This window comes from Rhinolophus sinicus, chromosome 4, assembly GCF_057876585.1.
Source record: "Rhinolophus sinicus isolate RSI-liver-muscle chromosome 4, RSI-T2T, whole genome shotgun sequence".
NCBI classification, from domain to species: Eukaryota; Metazoa; Chordata; class Mammalia; order Chiroptera; family Rhinolophidae; genus Rhinolophus; species Rhinolophus sinicus.
In genome coordinates, this window is record NC_142504.1 from 28,701,595 (window position 1) to 28,725,892 (window position 24,298).

General features: G+C 39.2%; 1 protein-coding gene across 9 annotated transcripts in view; it reads left to right on the forward strand.

The window, feature by feature from the left end:
• Window positions 1–24,298, forward strand: part of ICA1 (islet cell autoantigen 1) — a 134,699-nt gene that overhangs the window by 69,467 nt on the left and 40,934 nt on the right. For all 9 annotated transcript variants that reach the window (XM_074340769.2, XM_019729783.3, XM_019729782.3 and 6 more), the window contains exon 7: window positions 23,734–23,859. In XM_074340769.2, coding sequence (XP_074196870.2) covers window positions 23,734–23,859 — 126 coding nt within the window. The remainder of the gene's footprint in view (window positions 1–23,733; window positions 23,860–24,298) is intronic.

Sequence of the window (24,298 nt, forward strand, 5' to 3'; positions counted from 1 at the left end):
AGTCCTGTTCCCCTTCCCCCCCCAAAAAAAAAGACTTCCAAAAATATAAATAATTAATTAAAAAGGGGCATAATAATATTAATCACATTAACTTCATGAGATTCTTAGGAGCATTAAATCTGTAATATTTGTAAAGTACTTAGAACAGAGTCTGGTCCATATTAAGTACAACACAAGCACTCATTATTGCCCAGTTTTAAGTGTTCATTCAGTAAAATAAAAACTGATAAAATAAATAAAATAAAGAGCCTATATGCTATATCAAGATATTGAATGGTTTATCTTTTGAGAGATGGAGCGAGCCGTACTGAAATAAGAACGCAAGTCTAACTACTTGTTATATTGTCTCATATCAGTGGCACATTGGGACCCAGTCGTATGTTGTATGTAACAGAGCCCATCACACTGAACCACCTGTGTCTGAAAGTGAATTCATGACATTTCCCCCCGACCTGTCTTTTCTCTTGACGTCCTCGTGTTCGTTGACGTCGCTTGAAATATTAGCTTCAGGTTCAACTCCTCCCGCTCCTTGTCTGACACATTAATTGGTTTCAAAATCTCCTCAGTTCTGGAAATCTCGCTCTCCTCCAGTCCCTCATCTCCATTCTTATAGCAGCCGACACATTGCTGCCAACATCATCTTCCCAAGTGCCCGCACACTGTGGTCACATCCCTGCCCAGGACCTTCAGCCGCTCCCCACGGCTTAAAAAACAGCCCTCTGCCTGTCATTAGCGACCCTTCGATGCACACATCCAGCTCCCTCTCCATCCCTATTTGCAGTACTCATAGTCCCTGTAGCCTGTTTTCGGGAGTGACCACATGCATAGCCTCCTCTAACTCTGTCGTCCTGACTAACTATTAATGATGCTCCCTTTCCCTTGCAAAGTGCCCCTGTTTAGACACTCGATTATATGGTCACCCACCTGTTATCCCATTAGCCAAACTGTGTATCCCATAGTTCCCTAGCTCCTCCCATGTTCTTTTTATCTGGCATGTGCTTCCCTGAATCTGTGCTCATCCGAAAGCTTCCTCTTTTTTAAAAAATCAACTCATATGTTGCTTCCTCCTTTCCTTCGACCTCCCACAGCATTTTTTTTACACCACTCTTTTGCCACCTAACACTTTCTACTTTCTGTCATGATTATTTGTATGCTAGTATCGCTCCTCTTCCAGACTGAGGCCCTTGGAGAGAGAAGACCTGTCTGATTAACATGGTGTTTTCTGCAGCATTGAACACAGGGTCTTCCATGCCTAGAAAGCACAGACGTCAGTGACTGCAGGCCTACTGTGCACCGAGCATTTGGTGCAAGATGTATGTACGCTATAGATCTCACCCAGGTGTATTTCCACATTTAATCCTAACAACAGTCCTGAAAGGCACAATGTCTCTGCTTAGTCATTTGGAACTTAAGGCTTGGATGAAATGATTTGAGCTGGATCACAGTGACGGTAGGTCTTAAGTGCACATGTTTGAACACAAATTTCTCTTCAAAGAGCATGCAGGAGGCTGGTTCTTAAACTTGAGCTTGCAACACCGTCATCCAGAGGACTGGTTAAAACTTACCACTGAGCCCCATCCTACTTCCTGACTCAGTAGGTCTGGGGTGGGGCCCAAGAATTACATTTCTCATAAGCTCCCAGGAGATGCTGATGTGGAGAGCCACTGCATAAGCATAGTCATTCATCAGTGAATAAATGGATGGATGGTGGATTATTTCATTTAAAGTTCCATAAGTCTGCTCTGTACTTTATACATTAGGCCCTTCATATGTTCAGTGATAATTTGTAAAAGATCAGGGCTAAAACTGAGTTTTATTTTAAATACCTGTTGTAACTGTCTCACAGTATTGCTTAAATTTGAATTTGAGCTCTCTTTTTCTATTTTTTTTTAATCAAAGAAGGCTGGCACTCTCTTAATGTATCTCTTTTCCTTTTCGTTTTCTTTCATATCTTAAAAATATTTAGCTCAAAATAATGCTAAAGATGTTTTACAGAACTCTCTCTTCTCCAAGGTAACTTCATCTGCTCTGTACTCCGGCTATGTAATTAACACACAGTAGGTATTTAATCCACAATATGTTGTTAGATTTTGTTTCAAGTGTGAATTATTTCTCCAAACCTAAATGTATTGGGAAGGGATTGTTTGTCGGCAGCCTGGGAAGAGAGAAAGCTACCTTGTGACTTTCATATTGTGATATATTCCCCAAGGAGCATGATTAAAGCAAATATCCCTTTTTCTCTATGTCACCTCTTAACAAAACGAGCCATAGTATGAATCCAGCTATCATTTCAAAGTAAAGCATGGAACCCTTTCGCTCTTGAGCATGTTGCATCCTTGTTGATAAAAAGTGCATCTGGATTATAGTCCCTATACTTTCTGTAACTACCGTGACTATTTTATAACTACCAATTTGTATTTCTTAATACCTTCACCAGCTGTATTTTAATAAAAAAAAATCTTAAAATTTTTTGAGCAGAAGGCAGTGTGCTCACCCCTTTCTGTAGTCCTCCTAGAGCCTGGAAAGCACCAGGCCTTGAAGTGTGTCTGTAACTTAAGGCCCCGCGTTACTCTGCAAAAACAGGATGGGATGTGCACTGTCCACAGGAAAACCAAGCCCTGCTCCATGTTTCTGAGCATGGTCCTGTGTGACTGGATGGCACGTTTACCTGTTCAGAATGCCCCGTTATTATGACCTTGCCGTCAAAGTTAAAAGCCCATTGATTCTGCACGTAAAAGACGCCAGCAAATTAACCAGCTCTTTTTATTTTATCAGTGACAGAAACATCTTCATAGAAACTAAGTAGTAGCTTTCTGTGATATTTAGTGATAATATCCCACATATAGGAAACTACATTTATGTCAATCCTATCCTGTTTGGTTCCGTTCTTAGGGTACTTTTTAAATATTACTTTGTGTTTTCTGTTATTCGTGTCCATGTCTCATCTTCCCCGCAATTTAAAATTTCTTTGAGAGTGGGGGCCATGCCTATTCATTGCTTTTTAAATGTTTCTATCTCTTTTTACCGTCACACCCACTTTTACCGACAGGCATAATTGACCTGCTTTGTGCTAAACACAGGGCTTTGTACATAACTCCTAATAATAACATTAAACATTACAGTTTTAAAGAAAGCTTCTGATACACATTCTCTTTCTTATTTATCTTGTGCTTATTTTCTAGATCTAATGGCAGAAACTCAGAAACGTTAAATAACTTGCCCAGTGTTACTAAGCTAGGACAGTTCTGATCCATGCACAGGACTCAGGCTTTCTAGCCTCCAATTAGATGCCCTTCCCACTCCATCACACTGCCAGGGGTTTTACTACAACTATTTGTTGACTGAATACATGAAATTGTACCAAAACTACCCTCCTTTGCAAACCCCGCCCCCCCAACACACACACCTCAGTATATGCCTGTCTCTTACGTGTGTCTGTGCTGTTCAAATTGTAGGATAGAACCACAGATGTAGATGGGGTTTAGAATAGCATTTAAGAGAACAAAGATTTGGGGAAGAGAGTGTTCAGAATGATGTTTAGCAGTCAAGATATAACCTTCACTTTCTTGGGTAAAATCTTTTCTGCAGAAATACACAGGGCTTAGAATAACCAAGGTGATCTTTAAAAAAAGAAGGACAAAGCCAGAATACTATACAAAAAACAAAATTTTAAAAAGACAAAGCATTTTCAAAAATAGTATAAATCCTGAATGTTAGATCTGCTGGCTCTTCCAAAAGAATGGTCTCCTTTCTAAGCAATCTTTTAGTTCACTTTTATTACTTTGTGTTTTGTCAACAATAAAAATTAGGAAGAAATATGGCACCCATAAGACAACTGCCAGGATTCCAGGGATAATGGGCCTCCCTTTAACTAATTCCACTTTGGAACAGCCCAATGGCTCGTGTCTAATGACTCAAGGAAAAAAAAAAGAGAGTCCCAGTCTTCTACTCTGGCCAAGTTTTCATAGCAAACTTTCAAGTATTTCTTGAGCAACTACTATATACCAGGCAGTGTGCAAGGCTCTGGAAATAAAATTAGGAAATAGGTCGTCTCTGCCCCTGCCTTCATAGAATTCATAGTGTAGTAGAGCAGACAGCCATTAATCGAGCAATCAAAATGCAGAGTCTAGTAACAAAATAGAGGATCTAAAGGATCTCGTTGGGGGACATAGCAGGAGCACCCAGTTCTGTCCAGTGAGTCAGAATGGGCTTCTCTGAGATACTACTATTTAAGCTGAAGACTGTGAGTGCATAAGTACCAGGTGAGAAGGGGAAGGAGAGGACACATTTTCCCAGCACAGCTGCGCGATGTGTAAAAGCCCAGAAGGGGGTGAAAGAGGGATTGGCACATAGAAATGAAAGGAATTTGACTGGAGCATTGAGTTTTTCTAACATAAGTTGTGTAAATAGCTAGTGGTAACTTGAATTAGATAATAGAGAAGTAGGTTCCATGAACATTGCTCCAGTAATAATATATGTTCAGGTATGTTCAACTCTTAGAAAGCAAGAAGACTGTAACATTTTAACACTCAGATAATCTTCTAATAGTTTTCACTATATTTTTGTTATATATTTATTTTGCATTTGGATTGTGTCCTTTTTACCTCTTAAGCAAGGTGATGGGAATGCTAGTAATTCTTATTGCATTTCTTATTTAAGCATTGGCTTATTTTCTTAGCCACATTTAAAACTGAAAATGACAAATACCTAAGTATACATCTAACCAAAGACATGTAAGACTTCTACACTACAAATTCTAAAACTACAAACCATTGCTTAGAAAAATTAAAGCAGACTTAAGTAAAGGGAGGAATTATACCATGTTTATGGATTAGAAGAATGCATTTCCAAACTGATCTATAGATTAAATGCAACACCAATCACAATCCCAATAGGAAATTTGCAGGATGATAATAAACTTATGTAGAAATACAATAGAATAGAATAGCCAAGATAATCTTAAAACAACAAGAACAAAGCTGGAATGCTTACATTTCTAGCTATTAAGACTTATTTTAAAGCTGCAGTAATTAAGACAGTGTGGTGTTGACCCACAAATAATCAACCAGTGGAACGGACTAGATAGTTCATTAAAAAAATACACACATATATAAGGTCACCTGATTTATGTCCAAAGCATTACTGCAGTTCATTGGAGGAAATAATGATCTTTTTAATAAATGATGCTGGGTCAGTTGGATGTCCATATGGAAAACAGTGAACCTGACCCCTACTTTATATCATACACAAAAATTAATGAGAACTGGATCATAGACTCAAAGTCCAAAGGTAAAACAATAAATATTTTAGAACAAAACACAGGAGAATATCTGAATGACCCTGGGATAGACAAAGAGTTCTTAAACAAGACACAAAAAGCACTAACCATAAAGAAAATAATAAATTGCACCTTATCAAAATTCAGAAAGTCTGTTCATTGAAAGACACCATTGAGAAAAGCTAAAGTACAGACTAGAAGATATTTACAATACATGTATCCAACAAGTAACTTGTATCCAAAGCATCTAAAGAAGTTCCACAAATCAAAAAGAAAAATATTGACCACCTCGTTAAAAATGGGCAAAACATCTGAACAGGCACTTGATGAAAGGAGATATCAAAATTGCCAATATTAATATGCAAAAATACTAATATTATTACCTATTAGGAAAATGGTAATTAACACCCACCAAATGGCTTCAATTAAACAAACTGACAATCAGAAATGTTATTACTATACATTGCTGGTGGGAGCATAAACTGATAGAATTACACTGGAAAACTGGCATTATCTACAAAAAACATAATACACCCCTGGGCCTCTACCCAAGGAAAATGAGTGTTCATATGAAAGACATGTTCAAAATGTTCAAAGCAGTGATACTCATAGTAGCCCAAAGTGAAAACAAACCAAATGTCTGTCAACAGTAGTTGGATAAATTCATTGTGGTATTGTTCATTCAACAGGATACTATACAACAAAGAAAAGGAAGGAACTCTTACTACATTGCAATAATATGGCTCAATCTCAGGAGCATGATATTTAAAGAAACCAGATATCACAGAGTATGTAGTATATGATTTCAGTCATATGAAGTTCAAAATCAGGCAAGTGTAATCCATGGGGAGAGAGGTCAGAATACTCAGAATATCGGTTCTATTTTTGAGGAGATATTGACTAGAGTGGACCACAAAGAAGTCTATGGGATGACAGCAAATATTCTATGTATTGATCTGGGTCGTTGTTATGTGAATGAATATATATATATATATATATATATATATATATATATATATATTTATATTTATATATATAAATATTTATATATATATTTATATATATATATATAAATATATATATATATATTTAACATTTATGAAGCTAACTTTAATTTAATGAAAGCTGTACCTCATTATACAGTAAAAAGAAACTGAAAATAAGTAGTTCAAAGAAAGCGAGGCAGGAATAGAGGCATAGAGCGTATATGGAAGAAAGCACAATCTAAAATGATTTTTAGTGACACAATTATTTAGAAGCACTTAAAAAAGAAAAGGACCATTGTAATGAGAGGCATCTTTTGTTTACAAGTCCAACTTTCTAGTTTCTTTAGCATTTCAAGCATATATCTTCCAGCCCTAAATATCAAGAGATCTCTTCTATGGAAAAATATAACAAATGACTTTCTCCCTTTTCAAGGAAAGTATAGTTAGCATTTGGAAGCTAGCTTGGGGAACTTGGGCTGAGAGCATCAGAAGTTCACCAGAGAGTCATCTAGCATTTCTCAATTCTAGTAATAAAAGAAAACACCAAAGAATTTTCCAGCAGTTCCATTGTTTCACTGTTTTCAGATTCACCCCACCATACTTTGCCTACCCCCCATAGTTTCTGTGCAACATTTCTTTAAAAATTCAGTGGCATAAAAATGAAATTTTGGACTTTAGTAAGCACCTTATTATTGCTCAAGCGATATTACCGATGATGTTCTTGTTGATCACCAAAGTAGTAATGGAAATAAATCTTTGGATAGGTGACAATTGTCTAGGACACTGTTCGACATTCACCTACTTCCAACATGATATCTAGCACCGTCTCATTTCATTAGCCTCTTAAAGACATCCCTGTATTAGGTAGAATAGTCGAAGTGAGGCTACGAAAATTCCATAATGACAGGGCTTAAACCAATAGAAGTTTGTTTTGTTTCTTTGTTTTTGCTCACCACATAGTCCTGGGCAGGCGTCCAGGTTGATGGAATGGCTCTAAAAGAAGTCCTTTAGAAACCCAGGTTGACAACAGCTTTGAAATCCTTAAATCTGCCTCCCAGTGTTCCCTAGATGTGGACATCACATTCATCCCCAAAGGAGACAGAACACGTAGGAGCATGTGTAGACAGGCGTCATAGGCCATGCCTGGAAATGGTCCATGCTACATGTGCTCACACCCCACGGCAGAGAACTTTGTCCCGTGGCCACACCTATTTCCAGGGGAGTCTGGAAAATACAGAAGGGCCAGTGGGTTTTGATGGGCAGCTAGCAGCCTCAGCCACAAGAGCACCTGCTCGAAATATTCTCAGGCCTATCATGACAAAGGGAATCATCACTGAACCAGAACTGTAAGGGGCTGGGTGTGTACAAAGAACACAAACCCAAGTTTTCCAAAACAGCTGGTCTAGAGCAAATCGGAATGAGATGATTCCAGGCAGGAAGGAGCAGAGAGATGCTACAGAAATATATGGAATTTCACTGCAGAAAGTGTCTTAAAAGATTTAGACTAATGGGAAATTGAAGGAGCTGGACCAGTTTTCTTCTTCTGGGCATACAATTACTGTGGCAGTAATCATCTGGAAAAAAAAAACACACACCAAATGACAGCATGTCAGTCATCAGACTGTAAGTAGAGGCTGCAGACCCAAAGCACGTGATAGGGGATATTCCTGTGTCCCAGGTTAAAAATTATTTATTTGACTAGCATTTTTAGCTCCTACTTTTAGTACTGGGGTAACAAAATGAAGATCGGTGTCCTGCTCTAAGCAACCTGGAGAATATACAAGAAGATAACCGTTAAAATGACCGTGGCCATGCAGTGTGACAAGTGCCTTGTGAGATAATAGAGGTGTATCCAAAGGTGCTGCCAGGGCCCAAAGGGGGAGCACACAGAAGACGTGGGGATTGAGGTGCTCCTTCGAAGAGATGCCACAAGCTGAACTCTGACGGGCCAATGAAGGAGAAAACTTAGGGCATCCATGGGACCATGTGAAAAGGAAGAGGATGACCCTCCTTTATGAGTTGCGAGATTGCCCTGGGAGAAGAGAATGAGTTGGAAGATTTGCTGAAGGAAAGCATGAGAGAGAGGAAAAGAAGCCAAAGGTGAAACGTAGAGCGGTGGGCCAGGGCCAGATCATGACGGGTCTGCGTCCAGGTTACAGAGCCTGGATTTCGCCTCCATGTTCTGGGGAACCAGTGAAGGTGTTGTTCATGCATCCGTCTTTTCGGATACTCCTTGACGCCCAAAACCACCACACCTGGGGACTCAAGGGCAGCAATATGGGTCCGTAACGGGAAAGGCCTGATCCCTTTTGCCACTCACTCTATTCAGGCCCCACTGCAGAGTGAATAAACCCAACACCCCGGACAAGATCATTTTCAGCACATCAGTTCTCCTGTTAATTTATGAGTTGATTTGTTCATGAGTGATGGTGTCTTATGCTGAATGACCATTAATAAGCCTCATAAAAATACACTGTAATATAAAGTACAAGCAGGTTTAGCTTGGGCAGCCAAGAGACACAAACAAATTCACCAGCCTTTCACGTGGCACACAGACATGAATACATGGTCAAAAACAGTCATGAAAAGAAGGAATAATGACACATTTTAGAAACCACAATAAAGTACAAGAAATACCAATGGGGTAGAATGACAGTATTGCGGCCTTTCACTGTCTCCTGAAATGTGTGCTTCTCAGATTAGAGAGACATGGGTAAAGCTGGTGCCCTGGGCTCAGTCTTGTGACCCGAGTTAATATTTCCACTAATGACCTAAAAGAGGAAGTGAACCCAGTCTGTTCAATTTTCTGATGACAGAATTGCTTTATGTTAAAAACAGAAAAAATAATTTACCAGCTGAGCAAACATTAAGAATGCTGGGGCCGCGTGATAACTAGCTAAAGTAATCTGAAATATATCTGCATATGATAAACTCCATGGTTGTGAATAATTTTGACTCTATTTATTTCAACTTGCCAAGGACTTGAAAATAGACCTTTTACTCTTTGATCCTGCATGAATAGACGTATTATTGCGTAGTGACTAATGGTTTATATTTTAAAGCAAGAAGCTAGAATCACAAACTTAGCATATCAGAATATGTTTATGTAATGAGTTGACAAGGTGACAAGGGAAAAAAAGTAACAGACGAAGTGCTGCCACCTCCATTTTGGGAAATACGCAGTTACTCTTACTAGTTTGAAATTTGCTACAATTGGGAAAGCAAAGAGATTTAGTGAAGTGTGGACTTTCCACATCCTGCCCCTCCCTTGTCAGTCAAATTAGCTTGGGCAGGTACCTAATGGTTCTGAAACCCAGTTTCCTTCTCTGTGAGATAGAAACAAAAGTATGGGGTAGGAGTGTTGTGAGAATCAGATGAGCGTATGTGCTTGGACGTGTTGCAGCAGCTAATTGGTAAATGGAGGTGGTAGTGGTGAGGACAGGGACGGTGTGGGGGAAAGTCAGAGAGCACATTGTGTGCTCTCAGAGGGCAGTGTTACACAGCCAGAAAGTAAGGCCCAATTGTTCACTCGTTCTTGTATCTCTTTATTCATTCAGTGTTTTGAATACCTGCTACCTGGAGGCATGTAGCCTTGACCTCATAAAATTGAATAGTTCACTTCCACACTCATGAAGCTTATTATCCTGGGAGTAGCTGGGCATAACACGTGGGAGCAGGTTGCACTTAACCATAGTTTTGTGTCAGAAGGGTGTTTGCAAAGTGCATGGACTGCAGAGAGGACAAAGTTGCTAACTCCACTGAGGAGCATTATAGGAAAAGGTTCTCAGAGGAGAAAACCTTTGAGTGGAAACTTAAAAGGTGAGTGAGAGTTACCATGTGGATAGCAGGGAGAAAGCTTTCCAGGCAGAGGAAATGTGCAAAAGCATGGAGGAGGGTTTGGCATGGTGTAGCTGGAGAATAGCAGCTCAGTACGCCCGGAGCATACTGTGCCTGGGAGGTGATAAAGGAGACATGTGGGAGACGGAGTGGCCTGGCTAAAGGCAGGCGGGCTTGCAGACAAGGAGGGTATGGGAGTGGAGTTTGCATTTCATACAAGAGGCGACAATATGCAACCTAGGTCAGGTCCTGACCTTTCTACTTATTGGCTGTTTGGTTTTAGGCAAATCATTTTGCACCTCAGTTTTCCCTTCTATAAAAATGTAACAGTTGTAAAACATTGCCCCCCCCTGAAATGTTCACTCTTTTTCCCTCTCCTCACCTAACTTGGAACACATTAGGTGTTCCAAGTGGAATAAACAAAGGAGAGTTAAACATCACTTCTCTGGAAACTCAGAAAGGGCGGGGACTGGGATATGGGCCCCCTATGTCTCCTGAATCATCATTGAGATAACTGTTTGGTTAAGGTATTCATCCAGTACAATATTTTATACATTACACAAATTGGTGTGCTCTGTTCTCCTAGATGACTCGTGTAGTCATGATGAGAACATGTTAGACACCTGGACTTTTGAAGAGCAGATTAGGGAAGAAATTTGTATTGTTTTCATTAGTATCTGAAAACGAGCATCTGAATGAAGGTTGCATGCCGTGTTCGTATCAATGGGCCGAGATTGTCAGCTACATGTGTGCTTTGTCCTGAATACACGGTCCAGTTGATTCAACACCCTGGTCTTGAATGCAGTTTTCATTCATGTAAAAGGAATGCTAGCTGAAAGATTCGATTTTATCTATAAATTCAGCAGTAATAGAGCTGAAAACCCTTAAAATTATTACTGTTCATTTATTATTGCTGAATTATTAAAGTTCAAAATTCATTTGGGGAGGAAATGCGGTAAAATGACAACCATATTTTCCTTGTTTTGGGAAAAATACTAATTAACAATCGTAGCTCCAGTATTAAACATGTACATATTTCTTCCCTATTTTTTCTCTTTTTGTGCTTCATTTGTTTGTTTCACTTCAAATCCCCTCTTCCTCAGACCAGTCTAGCCCTCTCCCTCCTTCAGTTAATTTGAAAGTCAGCTTGGCCAACCCTTCCCATCCCCATCCCCAGTTGGCCTACAACACCCCACACCTTCCTTTCACCCCTGCCCCAGCTGTTTTGTTAAGGTGCTGAGCTTGGCAAGCCCAAGAATTAATCCGTTCCGTTTGTCTTCCAAACTGTGGAAGTTCTTTCTCCAATTCCACGTTTAACCACCTTGGCCCTTCACTTCCTTGTATCAATGGAGCATGCATTTCTCTCTGGCCTTGTTCTAAGCTCTCTGACTCTCATTATTCAGTATCTGTCTCTCAGTATTTAGGTGGAATTCTCTGAAGTGTGAGGCTAGAATGACGCTGCTGACAGTGGAAGTGTTTGCTTCCTGCACTATAGGGTGTAAGTTGTCTCTCTCTCTCTTTTTTTTTCTCACCACTTTAGGGGAAAATCCCAAATGACAAGTGCAGGGGTGAGGTAGGGATATGCAAACTTTATATGCGCACTTAAATGTCATTTAATTCCAATGGACTAGATTCATTATAACAAAAGCATGAAGGGAAAAATGGCTATATAAATGAGTTTTCTATAAAAAACATTACTAAAACTATTCATATTGTCATATGTTGATTTTCAAAATATGGAGCTTTTTTAGTCACCCATTGAGTTAGAGTGAGAACACCATCATATCCATTTGTTCATAAACTTACACTTTAATAAGGCATGTAAAACAGATTGGAAAAGAAACAGAGCTAAAGAGAATGACCACTGTTCCTTGAACAAACCAAGAATTCTGTAGCCCCAGGGCCTTTGCACTAACCATTCTTTCTGCTCGGAGTGCTCTTCCCCCTGATATCTGCATGGTTTGCTTCCTCACTTCCTCCAGGTTTCTGCTCCAAGATCTCCTTCTCAGGAAGCTTTTACCAGACTATTCCATTTAAAACATAATCCTCCACCATTCCTCGCTAACCCTGCACTGCTTTATTTTCACCATCTAACAAACCACATAGTTACTTTTGTTGTGTATTATCCAGTTTCACCCATCAGGAAACCATCATGTAACCATCATGAAGACAGAGACTTGGCTTTATTCCCTGCTATCCACCTAAAGCTGTAGGTATTCAATAATATTTCTTAGGAGAAAAAAAAGGATGTAAGAAGTAAGAATGGTGCCAGGATAGCTAAAAGTTGGAATGACTTGAGGTTTATGAAACATTCTAACAACAAAACTGTTGTGAGTTTGACGCCAGATGGGAACAGATGGTCTAAAATATTATGTATCCGTTCTTCATTAATAAATTTTAATGGTTCAAGAATGAGTAAATTTCCCTCATCAACTACCAGGTTACCCTGAAGTACAGTGCAGTTTGATAGCAAAGACAGGATAAATGTTTGGTTCTTTGTCAAAATATTGAGTTGGCTCACTAGCAGGCTTTGCAGGTGCCCAGTGAGGTGTTTTGGTTTTCAGTTCATTGTAATTTGTTTCTTGTATCAGTGTAAACTCATAGATTCGAATACATTTGATGTGTTTTTGTTATTGCCAGTATTATTTTAGTGACACTCAAATCGTCTCATCTTTGACTAGTGAGAGCTTCTTCAGACTGACGTCTAACTCCTTTGGATATGACCCTGGTAGTGGTCTTCCTTGCTTTCTTGTACAACAAAATATTTCATGATCATCTTATATTATTTTCCTGCCCTAGCCCTGGAATCAGCCGTTTTGACAAGAAACCCTGGTTCCTTTAAGAGAGACATGGTCATTAGAGGCCATGATTTGGGTCCTGGGGGTGCTCACTGGTTCTGATTTAGCCATTATTTTAGACCTTTACTGTGGACAGAGCTAGAAAATATATTTTTGGATAATTTAATAATGAAAACAAAGAAAGCAGAACTACTAAGTTCCTATTGTACTTTCATCTCCATTGAGGGCAATGGTATTAAAACTGGAAGGGATAGAAAGAAACTCTTAAGGAACACTTGAATCTCAGTCTTTGAAAGGGGTTAATGTGTATCAGTTATATTTAAATATACTTAGCCACTAGACTTAGATGAATTATGTCCCAGAAAGAACTCACGTATCCAAGCACAGAAATACTGCCAGTAAACTTTGAGAAATCAGAGATGCCAGAAATAACATAAACAGATACTGTCCTATTTTAGAAGAAATTTTTTAAAAACTCAAAAATTTTAAATAGTAAATTACACTTTGATTTGTAATCAAATCTAGAACTGATTATAGGTGGTTTGTAAGGAGTTTAGAAAAAATTTGGGATTATTCTGAAACAGAATGGAATCATCTTAATATCAGACTAACCCCATTTCCTCTTATTGATATTTTGTAAGTCGCATATCGTTCTCCATAGAAAAATATGGAGAAAAGTGAGATTTTTTAAAAAGAGCAAGACTGTGGTATATATACACAATGGAATACTATTCGGCGGTAAGAAAAGATGATACAGGACCATTTGTGACAACATTGATGGATCTTGAGAGTATAATGCTAAACGAAATAAGTCAGACAGAAAAAGCAGAGAACCATATGATTTCATTGATATGTGGTATATAAACCAAAAACAACAAAAGAACAAGACAAACAAATGAGAAACAAAAACTCATAGACACAGACAATAGTTTAGTGGTTACCAGAGGGTAAGGGGGGTGGGAGATGGGAGATGAGGGTAAGGGGGATCAAATAAATGGTGATAGAAGGAGAACTGACTCTGGGTGGTGAACACACAGTGGGATTTATAGATGATGTAATACAGAATTGTACACCTGAAATCTATGTAATTTTACTAACAATTGTCACCCCAATAAATTTAAAAAACAACAACAAAGAACAAGACAATTGGGTCTAGTCTTGGGCTTACTTGAAATGAAGACACAGACAGGTTAAGAGTAAAAGTTTAGATTAATATATAACATGAAAATCATAATCAAAAGATATCCAAAGCAGCTCTGTTAATATTAGACAAAATAAACTTTAGAACAAGGACTATTGCCAGATATAAATATAATTTTGACTAAATGTGGTTACTTGAGGAATGGAGGTCAATTTAAAATCAGTCAATGTGATTTGCTATGTGAGTAGACCAAAAAGAAACCATATGATCATCTCAGTGGGTCCAGAAAAAGCACTTGATAAAATCCAATATCCACTCTTGATAAAAATTCTTAGTGAACTAGGAGTAGAAGAGAACATCTTCAATCCAATAATGAGCATGTATGGAAAAAGTACAGCTAACATCATACTTAATGATGAAAAACTAAACATTTGCCCCCTACGATCAGGAACAAGACAAGTAAGTTTCTTCACACCAACGTTTAGTCAGCATTATCCTAGCTACTGCAATAGGGTAAGAAAAGTAAATAAAGACCTACAAATTGGAAATAAAGAAGTAAAGCTGCCTGTATTCTCAGAAAACATGAGATATATACCTAGATCTCTCTACATAGATATATAGAGAAAATCCTAAGGCTCCAAAAGAAGCTTTTAAACCTAATAATTAAATTTACAAGGTCACGAGATACGAGATCAGGTTATAAAAATTAATCACATTTCTAGTAATGAAGGATTAGAACTTGAAATATATAAAATTACAATTACGATAGCATCAAAAATATGAAACATTTTGCAATAAATTTAGTAAAATATGTGCAGACCTATGCACTAACATCTACAAAACAAAAATGCTAAGAGCATTTTAAAGACCCAGTACATGGAAAAGATATGCCATGTTCACTGGTCTGAAAATACTGTTAAGATGTCAATACCCAGTAAATCTGTGGCTTCAGTGCAATCTTGATCAACATCCTGGGAACTTTTTGAAGAAATAAGGTATATGTAGAAATCTGAAGAACCTGGAAATAACCAAAACAATTTCAAAAAAGAAAAAAATTATAGGACTTATACTACCCGATTTAAAGATTTATTATAAAGCTACAGTAATCGAGACAGTGTGGTCCTGGTATAAGGATAGACATATAGATCAAAATAGTAGAACAGAAAGCCCAATAGACCCACACATAAAATGTTTTGTTGATTTTTGCCAAAAGTGCCAAAGAAATACAATGGGAATTGGATAGTTTTTCAACAAATGTTGCTGGAAAAATTGGATAACCTCATATGGGGAAAACAAAATGAACCTACACCCCTACCTCACACCATATATAAAAATTAACTTGAAATGGATCATAGGTCTAAATGCAATAACTGAAAATATAAAATTTCTAGAAGAAAAAGCACATGAAAAAAATCTCTGTGACCTTGGGTTGGGGAGAGTTTGGGTAAGGCATGAAACCCAGAAACTATAAAAGAAAAACTTGGTAAATTGAATGTCATCAAAATTAAAAGCTTTTTCTCCTCAAAAGGCACTATGACAAAAATGAAAGGCAAGTTTCATACTTGAAGAAAATGTTTTCAAACTTACATTTGATAATGAATTTATATTCAGAATATACACATATAAGGAACTGTTATAACTCAGTAATAAAAAAGAAAAACCTGATTTTTAAAAATAGCCAAAAGATTTTAATAAGTACATTGCTAAAGATATATAAGTGGCAAATAAGACATGAAAAGAATTTCAACATCTTTAGTCATTAGAGAAATGCAAGTTAAAATCATTAATAACTAACTACACATACACTAGAATGGCTAGAATTTAAAAGACTAAAATTACCAAGTGTTAATGAGGCTATGGAACAAATGGAACTTGGATTCATTGTTGGTGAGAATGTAAAAATAATATAGTTGCTTTGGAAAACAGTTTGGCGATTTCTTACAAAATTAAACACACAGTTACTGTACAATCCAACAATCCTACTCCTAGATATTTGCTCAAGAGAAATGGAAAACATGTCCACACAAAGACTTGTGCTCAAATGTTTATAGCAGCTTTATTTAAAATAGCCCAAATTGGAAACAGCCCAAATGAATACACAAATTGAACTGTATCCATACAATTAAATATTACTCAGAAATAAGAACGAACATACTGCTAGTACATGCAACAATATTAGTCTCAAATGGATTATGCTGAATGAAAGGATCCAGTCACAAAAAGACTATACTACATTGTATTATTCCATCAATATGAAACTCTAGAAAAGACTAATCTATAGTGACAGAAAGCAGATTAGTGGTGGGCAGGGCCTGGGACTTGAGGAAAGGAATTGACGGCAATGAGAACTTTTCAAAGCGATAGAAATGTGAAAGATCATGGTGTAGCTACATGATTGTATACATTTGTCCAAGAACTTATGAATTGTACATCTAAAATTGAATTGTACCCCATAAAGCTGATTAAAAGTGGCGGTGATGATGAGGATGGGGGAGGGGGGCGAGCGGGGGGCCTCAGCTTCCTACACGGAATGAAGCAGATACCATCTCTGCATATATTTCCTCCTGAAAATGGGGACGCCACTGACCACAGTGCACCTGAGGGAATTTCATGGTGTGATTTCTTTCTACTTTGTTGAGGGGCCTCAGCTAACGAGCCTTAGCATGATTTCTGATAATAGAAGCTCTGTTTAGACTACGTGTCTTGGTGTCTCCCTATGTTTACATCTAAAATGGTAAAGCCGACATTGTTGACCAGGGTTCCCCAAGATGGCAGCTGCACTTTCTGTGCATGTCTCAGGACACTGTGAGTTACATGCTTCGTGGTAGATCCGTGGCCCTGCGTTCCATGGTTTAGTGTAGAGAGCATGAATTGTAGAACCAAATCCACCTGAGTTTGAATCTAATTTTTATGTGTGAACTAAATATCTAGGTCTTGAGTTCGTCTTCTGTAGAACAGAGATTTCTCCTCTAAATTGTTTTGGGCATCTAATAGGTAGTATGTGATAAATGAAAAGGGTTCTCTGTTCAAAGAAATTTTAGAAAAACTGGAATCATTAAAGTTTAAAAGGCACCATTATCGTAGAACTTCGTAGAGCCTTTCCTATGAATTTTCAAGAAGGCAGAAGTAAGCAGCCTGTACGAGTACTCTCTGGGTGCCATATAACAGAATCTCCTCTTGAATTCATTGAGGCAAAGGAAGGAGTTAATTAAAAATCCGTGTAACCATCGGAAGGGCAACGGGATCCAGGAATTTGAGTACTACCAGGGCTCTCCCTTTGTCTCTCTTCTATACTTTTCTCTGTGTGTCACATTCTCTTCGTCCAATTTTCTTTACACCACAGGAAACTCAAACTCCAGGACTTACTGCCCCTAGTGCTTTAGCCACTAGAAAAGGATTGAGACGTACTGTCTCCTGGTCCAAGTTCAAAATTTCTAAGGAAGCGCTCTGATTCATCCAGCTTGAACCAAGTGCCTTTCCTTAATCCACCAACCATGGTGCCTTAGATGACTGACTCAACTTGGGTTAAGATGCCCATCGCTGGGCCACTCAGTGGGAGTGGAGGAGTGGACTATAAAAGAACATACCAGCTTTCATTTAAATCACATTATTAGAATAAAGAGAAGGAACATTTTTCAAGATGAGGTAAGGATCTTGTTGAGGGAAGATCAAATAAATAGATAATTCCTAAGTCTACACTTCATTGCCCACACACATTCATGATGCACACACAGTCACTTAAACATACAGTACTTCTGTACATAGTACAATGTCAAAATTGCTCCTGCCATCAGTGGATAAGTATATGACAGATCGATTACAGTAAAGAGACTCAGCAAGGTGTTTGATTATCTGACCCTCGAGAGAGGTCTTGGTTCATTGGCCTCAGAAAAAAAGATCTTTTAAGGAAGCCAAAGACCTAACCTTCTGTTTCCAAGTGACTTCAGACAGGCTAGACTTTCTCTTGTGGCACCCTAGTAAGCCACGAGAAGTGTCCACGAGAAGTTGACAGGAGTGGAATCATCCAGTGGGAAAAGGCAAGTTAGACAATGATACTGGGTTTGGGTGGTTAGAGACATAGAAGTCAGACTACTTTTTTCATACACAGCATCACTACCCAAGTCTACAGCTACCGTCATCTCTCCCCTTGACTCTAGATCTATCCTCCCCTCCTCTCATCTCCCTCCTCCAATCCATCCCCACACCACAGTGAGTGATCTTTTCAAATTGAAAATAAGATCCTATCTCTTCCATGCCTTAAGGCAGGGGCGTCCAAACTTTTTTCAACGTTTTTCACCAAGGACCATTTGCAGTAAAATACACAAACAGCCAGGCCAATCACTCGAGGTGAAGTACATATTGCTTCACCTGGTTTATTTAAGTGAACTAAATATATTTTTGGAATTTGCTGCGGGTCAATTAAAAATGGATTGCGGGCCGCAGTTGGCCCGCGGGCCGCAGTTTGGACACCCCTGCCTTAAGGCCTCCAATGTTTTTCCACTGCTTCTAGGATTAAAAGCTAAAATTCTGAGCATGTCTACAAGGCTTCTGATCCAGATTGTTCCCCAACTCACCTCTCTTGCCTTATCTCATACCATCCTTCTGCTTTCTCTCAGCAACCGAGCTACACTGACCTGCCTTCTTGCCCTCCACCCCAGGGCCTTTGCACATGCTCCTCTCTCTGCTAGAGTACTCTCTCTCCTTGCCCAGTTAATCATGCTCAGGCCTTCAGCACAGAGGCTATGTACCACTTCTTTGGAGAACATTCTCTCAGTCAGATTCCTTGGCAAATCATTATTTTGGGACTGTGTGTCTTTCCCTCTGAGCACCTCACTCAGTTTGTAGTTATGCCCTCATTAATGTGAAAATACTCACTGGACTTTCAGCTTCACGAGGACAGAGACCACTTCCACGATACGCACTCCTACCAGCATGTAGAAGATACTAAGTAAATAGTTGCTGGATGAATGGTTGGAGGGAAGGAGACAGAGCCATTTCCTGGAAGAAAATGTGAAAGTAAAAGTCGGATTGTAGTCTTGCTTTAATTTGTTTTTAAAGGAAAGAAAACACTGATAAAAAATGCAAACCTATTCTCAAATTATTTGGCTGTAGCGTAATATGAAGACCTTTCCCACTGAATGGGGAAGCCAGCCTGAACTAAGAGGATGAATAGCTTTGGCTTCACCGTACGTAGTTCAAGTTGGGGCTACGAGGTAGAATTTCAGGTTAGGAAGAATTAGTACTGAGAAGTGCCCTATAGTTTTGGCAGTCAAGACATTGCTCCTTTCTCTGGTAAATGGAATTTCTGCAGCTTGAGGAAGGCAGGATCCTAAAGAGGGTTGCAATCATGTCTTAGAGTTTGGAGAATAAGAGGAGAATGGTAGGGCAACAGAAATAAAATTAAGAAATAAACAAAGGGTACATTTATTTGACTGAAGACTTTTTAGAGGACCTTGAAAAACACAGGAGCTCCTCAAGATGTTTATGTAATTGAACCTAATTTATCTAGGATTGAAAGGAATAATAATCAAAAAATATTTTTCACTTAAGTACATCTGGAGGCACGTGAAATTGGATTCCTCATGGTGGCCTGTGCCTGACTGTGTCCTTGGTGTTTTGTCTTCAGGCTGCAGGCTGGAAATGCGTTTTAGAGAGCAGACATGGGGCACAAAATATTAAATTAACTTCACCATATTCGAAAGGACCAACAGTGTAACATCCTCCTTGTTTGGCAGAGAAAGGGCTCAACATTTGGGAACTCAGCAGTGCATTAAGTATTTTAATAATCATTGTTGACACACAAAGCATATGGCCTTTCAGAACTCACTGGGTCAAGTGGTAAAGTCTTCTAGGTTTCTAAAATTACTTTACAAAATTCTAATGACATTAAATTAGAGCACAGTTCAAAGTATATACATTAATGAACTTTGTGCTATAAGCAAGTGAAATAAGTTTTCTCCTAGGATAAAAGAATATCTATGAGTAACTGATAATGTAAAGGCAAAATTCAACATCCATGAAAAAATATTAACTTGCATTTAATGAGAAAATCTAGGGCCTCCCTGTCGTGCAGGTGACCCTGCTCGCTGCACCATTTGCCATGCGGGGAGGCCTGTGGGGTCTCTGCTCCCGCTCCCCACATAAGAACGCAGGACATGGTGAGGCCAAAAAGGAACACCCGTGGAGCCATAGATTGGGGAGTCATACCTCTATAGTCTCACTGGCAGCTGGGTTGGAGAAATAGGAAGCAGGAGCCACACTGTTCGCAACCCTCACTGCTCCGCTTGCAGGCTCAGCCACCATCTTCTTGCTAGCCCCCATTTTCTGCTAGTGTAGCCACGGCAGTTATATTAGTGGCCAATGGCTCACTGGTTACAGCTGACGGCCAACTAGCCACAGCTGATGGCTATCCGATCACAGTTGATGGCCATTTACTACCTGAGCCAGCACCTTTCTATGTGAGGCCGAGAGCCTGGAAACTGCTTTCTGGGGCTCTGTCCCCACACTCCCCATAAGCAGGCCAGTCTGTGGATACCTTGTATGTACTCTGTACTCCTAGTCACGCTTTAAGACCCACCTCAGATATACCCCCCTTGGAAGCCTTCATTGTCCACTTACGCCATTTATATCAGTTATCTATGGCCACAAATATGCTGTGAAATAAGCAACTGTAACACTCAATGGCTTTAAACAATTTATTACTCACAGGTCTGTGGGTTAACAGGGCAATTCTGGTCTCTGGTGGGCTCACTCATGAGTCTGTGGTGAGCTGTGGGGTGGGGCGGCGCTCTGCTGATCATAGCTAGCCTCCGTTCCATGTCTGGGGGTCAGCTGGCTGAAGGTTGACCTGTTGGGACAGCTGGGCTCCTCCTCACATCTCTTGCACCCACGAGCCTCTCCCGCCCCTCCACCTGGCCAGCCCAGACAAGTTCTCAGGTTGGCCTGGCATATTCTCATGGCCATCTCAAAGAAGCAAGAGAGACAGTGGAGGAGTGCTAGCTTTCTTTTGCTCCCTAGACTTTCAAGTTCATCATATTTGTTAGCGTTCCATTGGCCAAAGCAAGTCACATGCAAAGCCTAGAGTTGGAGTGAGAAGAGACTACAAAGTTACAGGGCAAAAGGTGGGGATATTGGGAGGTCAGTAGTTGGGGCTTTAATACCATCAACCTACATCCACTGTGCACCCCCAGTCCCAGTAGTAATATTCCCTTGTCTGTGCTACCTCTGTTCTTCATTCTTAGCTCTCTTGTACCTTTCTTTTTCCCATTGTATTATAATATAGTTGTTAATTTGTCTGTCTTCTCCAAAACATTTAGAGGGTCCTTACGCCTATGTACTTCCATTCAAGTATTTGTTGACTGACAGCTATGTGTCTTATTCCTTTACAGACACCCCAGTGCCTGGCATGGGTCCTGATACATAATAGGCACTCACTAAGTAGGTGTTGAATGAATGTGTACACAAAAGCTCACATCCATGTTAATCTCCTTCCCCTCCAGAAGTAGAAGAGTGAGGACAGATGCCTCTCAGAACCCAGCTGAGGAGGTCTTCCTGGCCCATGTAACCGGTGAACAAATGCGGGACCTGCAATGATGATGTCAGCTGCTTAAACACCTTTCCCTCCACACTCTCCCACTTCTCCCCTCGGGAACTCAACTCGGGTTTTCTTTTCTCTCTCCTTATTCCTCTCAAAGGAAGGCAGGAAATCACTGATACTTAACTCATTCTCAACTCTTTTTATAGTCAGTGCTCCCAAGTTCTTAGGAGTCTCTATACTCTACCGTGGGGAATGAATGAACTCCAGGATCTATTTAAGCTCATGGTGTGGTCAGTTTAAGAAGAGCTGGATGGCTTCTATTCTCTGGCGGTCCCTGCTCTAAGAATACAGAGGAAATCTCAGGAAATGTTTTATACTACTATGGACATAAGACCCTATCCACGTAGCGTATTAATTCTGTCAATGCAGTGTCAAATGAATTTACTGCCTCATAATTTTTCAATTCCATAGAATCTATGGGGAAAACTTGTGTTTCCGGGTAGAATCATAATTTTGAGCTTCTTGATTTTCAGCAAATAGTGTAAGTTGCTCGGGAGGCAGAATAGCATGGTTTTGGAGTCAGGCAGGTGAATCTAGAATGCCAGCCCTGCCTGTTAGTTACTTTTTTAGAGGAAGCGTCTTACCCTCAGCAGTCAGAGAGGGTAATTACAGAGGCTAAGAAAGAATGTCTCTGGCAGGTGGTGAGTGAATTGTATTAATTGTTCAATTGTATCAACTGTATTGATTGTGAATTATATCTGTTGTTAAATTGTTAAAAGCGATAACAGTTGTGTATCAATTGTTACTATTATTATATTATGCCCTATAATTGTATAAGGTGTGAATAAAAATTAGTATTATTAGTGGTAAAAATTAATGTATTTTATATCAAATAATCTTCATGCTTATCTTTATTAGAAAATAAAATCATCACATCTAAAACTATTTTAAAGGTTATACTTTATAATGGTACTCAGGTAATTTACCTTTGGAAGTGGCCTGGAAGTTTTCTTCATTCAGTCACAAACTTTGTACCAGGTCATTCAGCACCTGCTTTGGACCAGGTCTCCAGATGCTGAGCACATAATAGTAATCAAGGTAGACACTGCCCTTGGCCCCTAGTATCTATCCTGTGATGAAAGAGCTACCGTGTTTCCCCGAAAATAAGACTGGGTCTTATATTAAGGTTTGCTCCAAAAGATGCATTAGGGGTTATGTTCAGGGGATGTCACCCTGAAAAATCATGCTAGGGCTTATTTTCCGGTTAGGTCTTATTTTCGGGGAAACACGGTATCCCTCTTCCCAACTCACAGTTACCTACCTGGTAACTATAACTGTATGAATTCTCTGAGATAAATTAATGTTCGGCTAGCTTTCCCTGGTTAAAATATGACGTGTTGATACTTCAGATTGGACGAAGGGGACATTTTTACTTTAGCATTTTTAATGTAGCTGTATTAAATTTTAAAACCTATTTTATTATCAAATAATATGTAGAGTAAACACTTCTGAAAGTTTTCCTGACTTCACTCTGTCCCTGAATTACTATGTGGCTCAGGGATGGATGGTGGATTGCCTGTGTATATACTGAATAATTAAAAATTGAGTTGATCAGTGGAGATAGTTTTTTAGGCTGCCACAGTTCCCTTTTGTGGTATCCTAGATTGGATCTTGGAACGGAAAAGAGGACCAAAGTTGGTAAAATCCAACACCAGTTCTTGAGTTAATAGGATTGTATCAGCGTTAATTTCTTATTTTTAACAAATGTACCATGTTATGTAAGGTGTTAACCTTAGGGGAAGCGCACTTCAAAGAGCCATAGGAAAATAAAGAGACAAAGGTTGTTCCCTTGCCGCCTGCATGTTTCTAGACTTCTCACTGTGGTTAGTTTGTGAAAGCTTTAAGACGATAGGAATTCTAACATTTGACTGAGAAAAATGTAATCAGGATGGTAAGTCCGCTATAAAATCATGATATGCAGTACTGTCATCTAGGTCTTTTGGAGGTAAAGAATGCATGTTGTAGGATCTTGCTTACCTGAAATGTCCAAAGGTGTTTTCTTATATGAAAGCGATAAGCCCACTATTGGTCTTTTCTCACTGGCCAATTTTAACTGAAGAGTTTGAGTGGTTCAGAGATTCCTTTTACTTTCATAGGTACAAACACAAGTACGTCTTGCCAAAAAAAGCTTTGACAAATTGAAGATGGACGTGTGTCAAAAAGTGGACCTTCTTGGAGCAAGCAGATGCAATCTCTTGTCTCATATGCTCGCAACATACCAGGTAACAAAGTGATGTTTGTTACAATGAACTAAGAGGTTTAGATAACAGAAAACTGGTGTTTGAGCTAAAAGTATACAGTTTGAGCATTATGAAGTTCTGAACACCGTGCTCCTAATTTACTTCCCATGTTTCTCCCATCTAGCGGACTACATCTTAATAAAACCAAAGATTAACTATTCCCTGTATATACACTGTAATTTCCTACTTCCCTGCATTTGCTTAGGGGTGCTTTCTGCCTGAGTGCCTTGGCCCTCCATCTGTACCTTTCCAAATTCCACTCTGTTTAATGTACCAGACTCTGTCACATCTTTCAGAAAGACTCTTCTGAACTCAGCATTGTTGTCTGTACTTCTCATGACACAGACACTTTCTCATCAGATTGTCATGATTTAGTGAACTTGGTTTTGTCCCAATGATCATGTTTTTGTCTCCTGCTAAA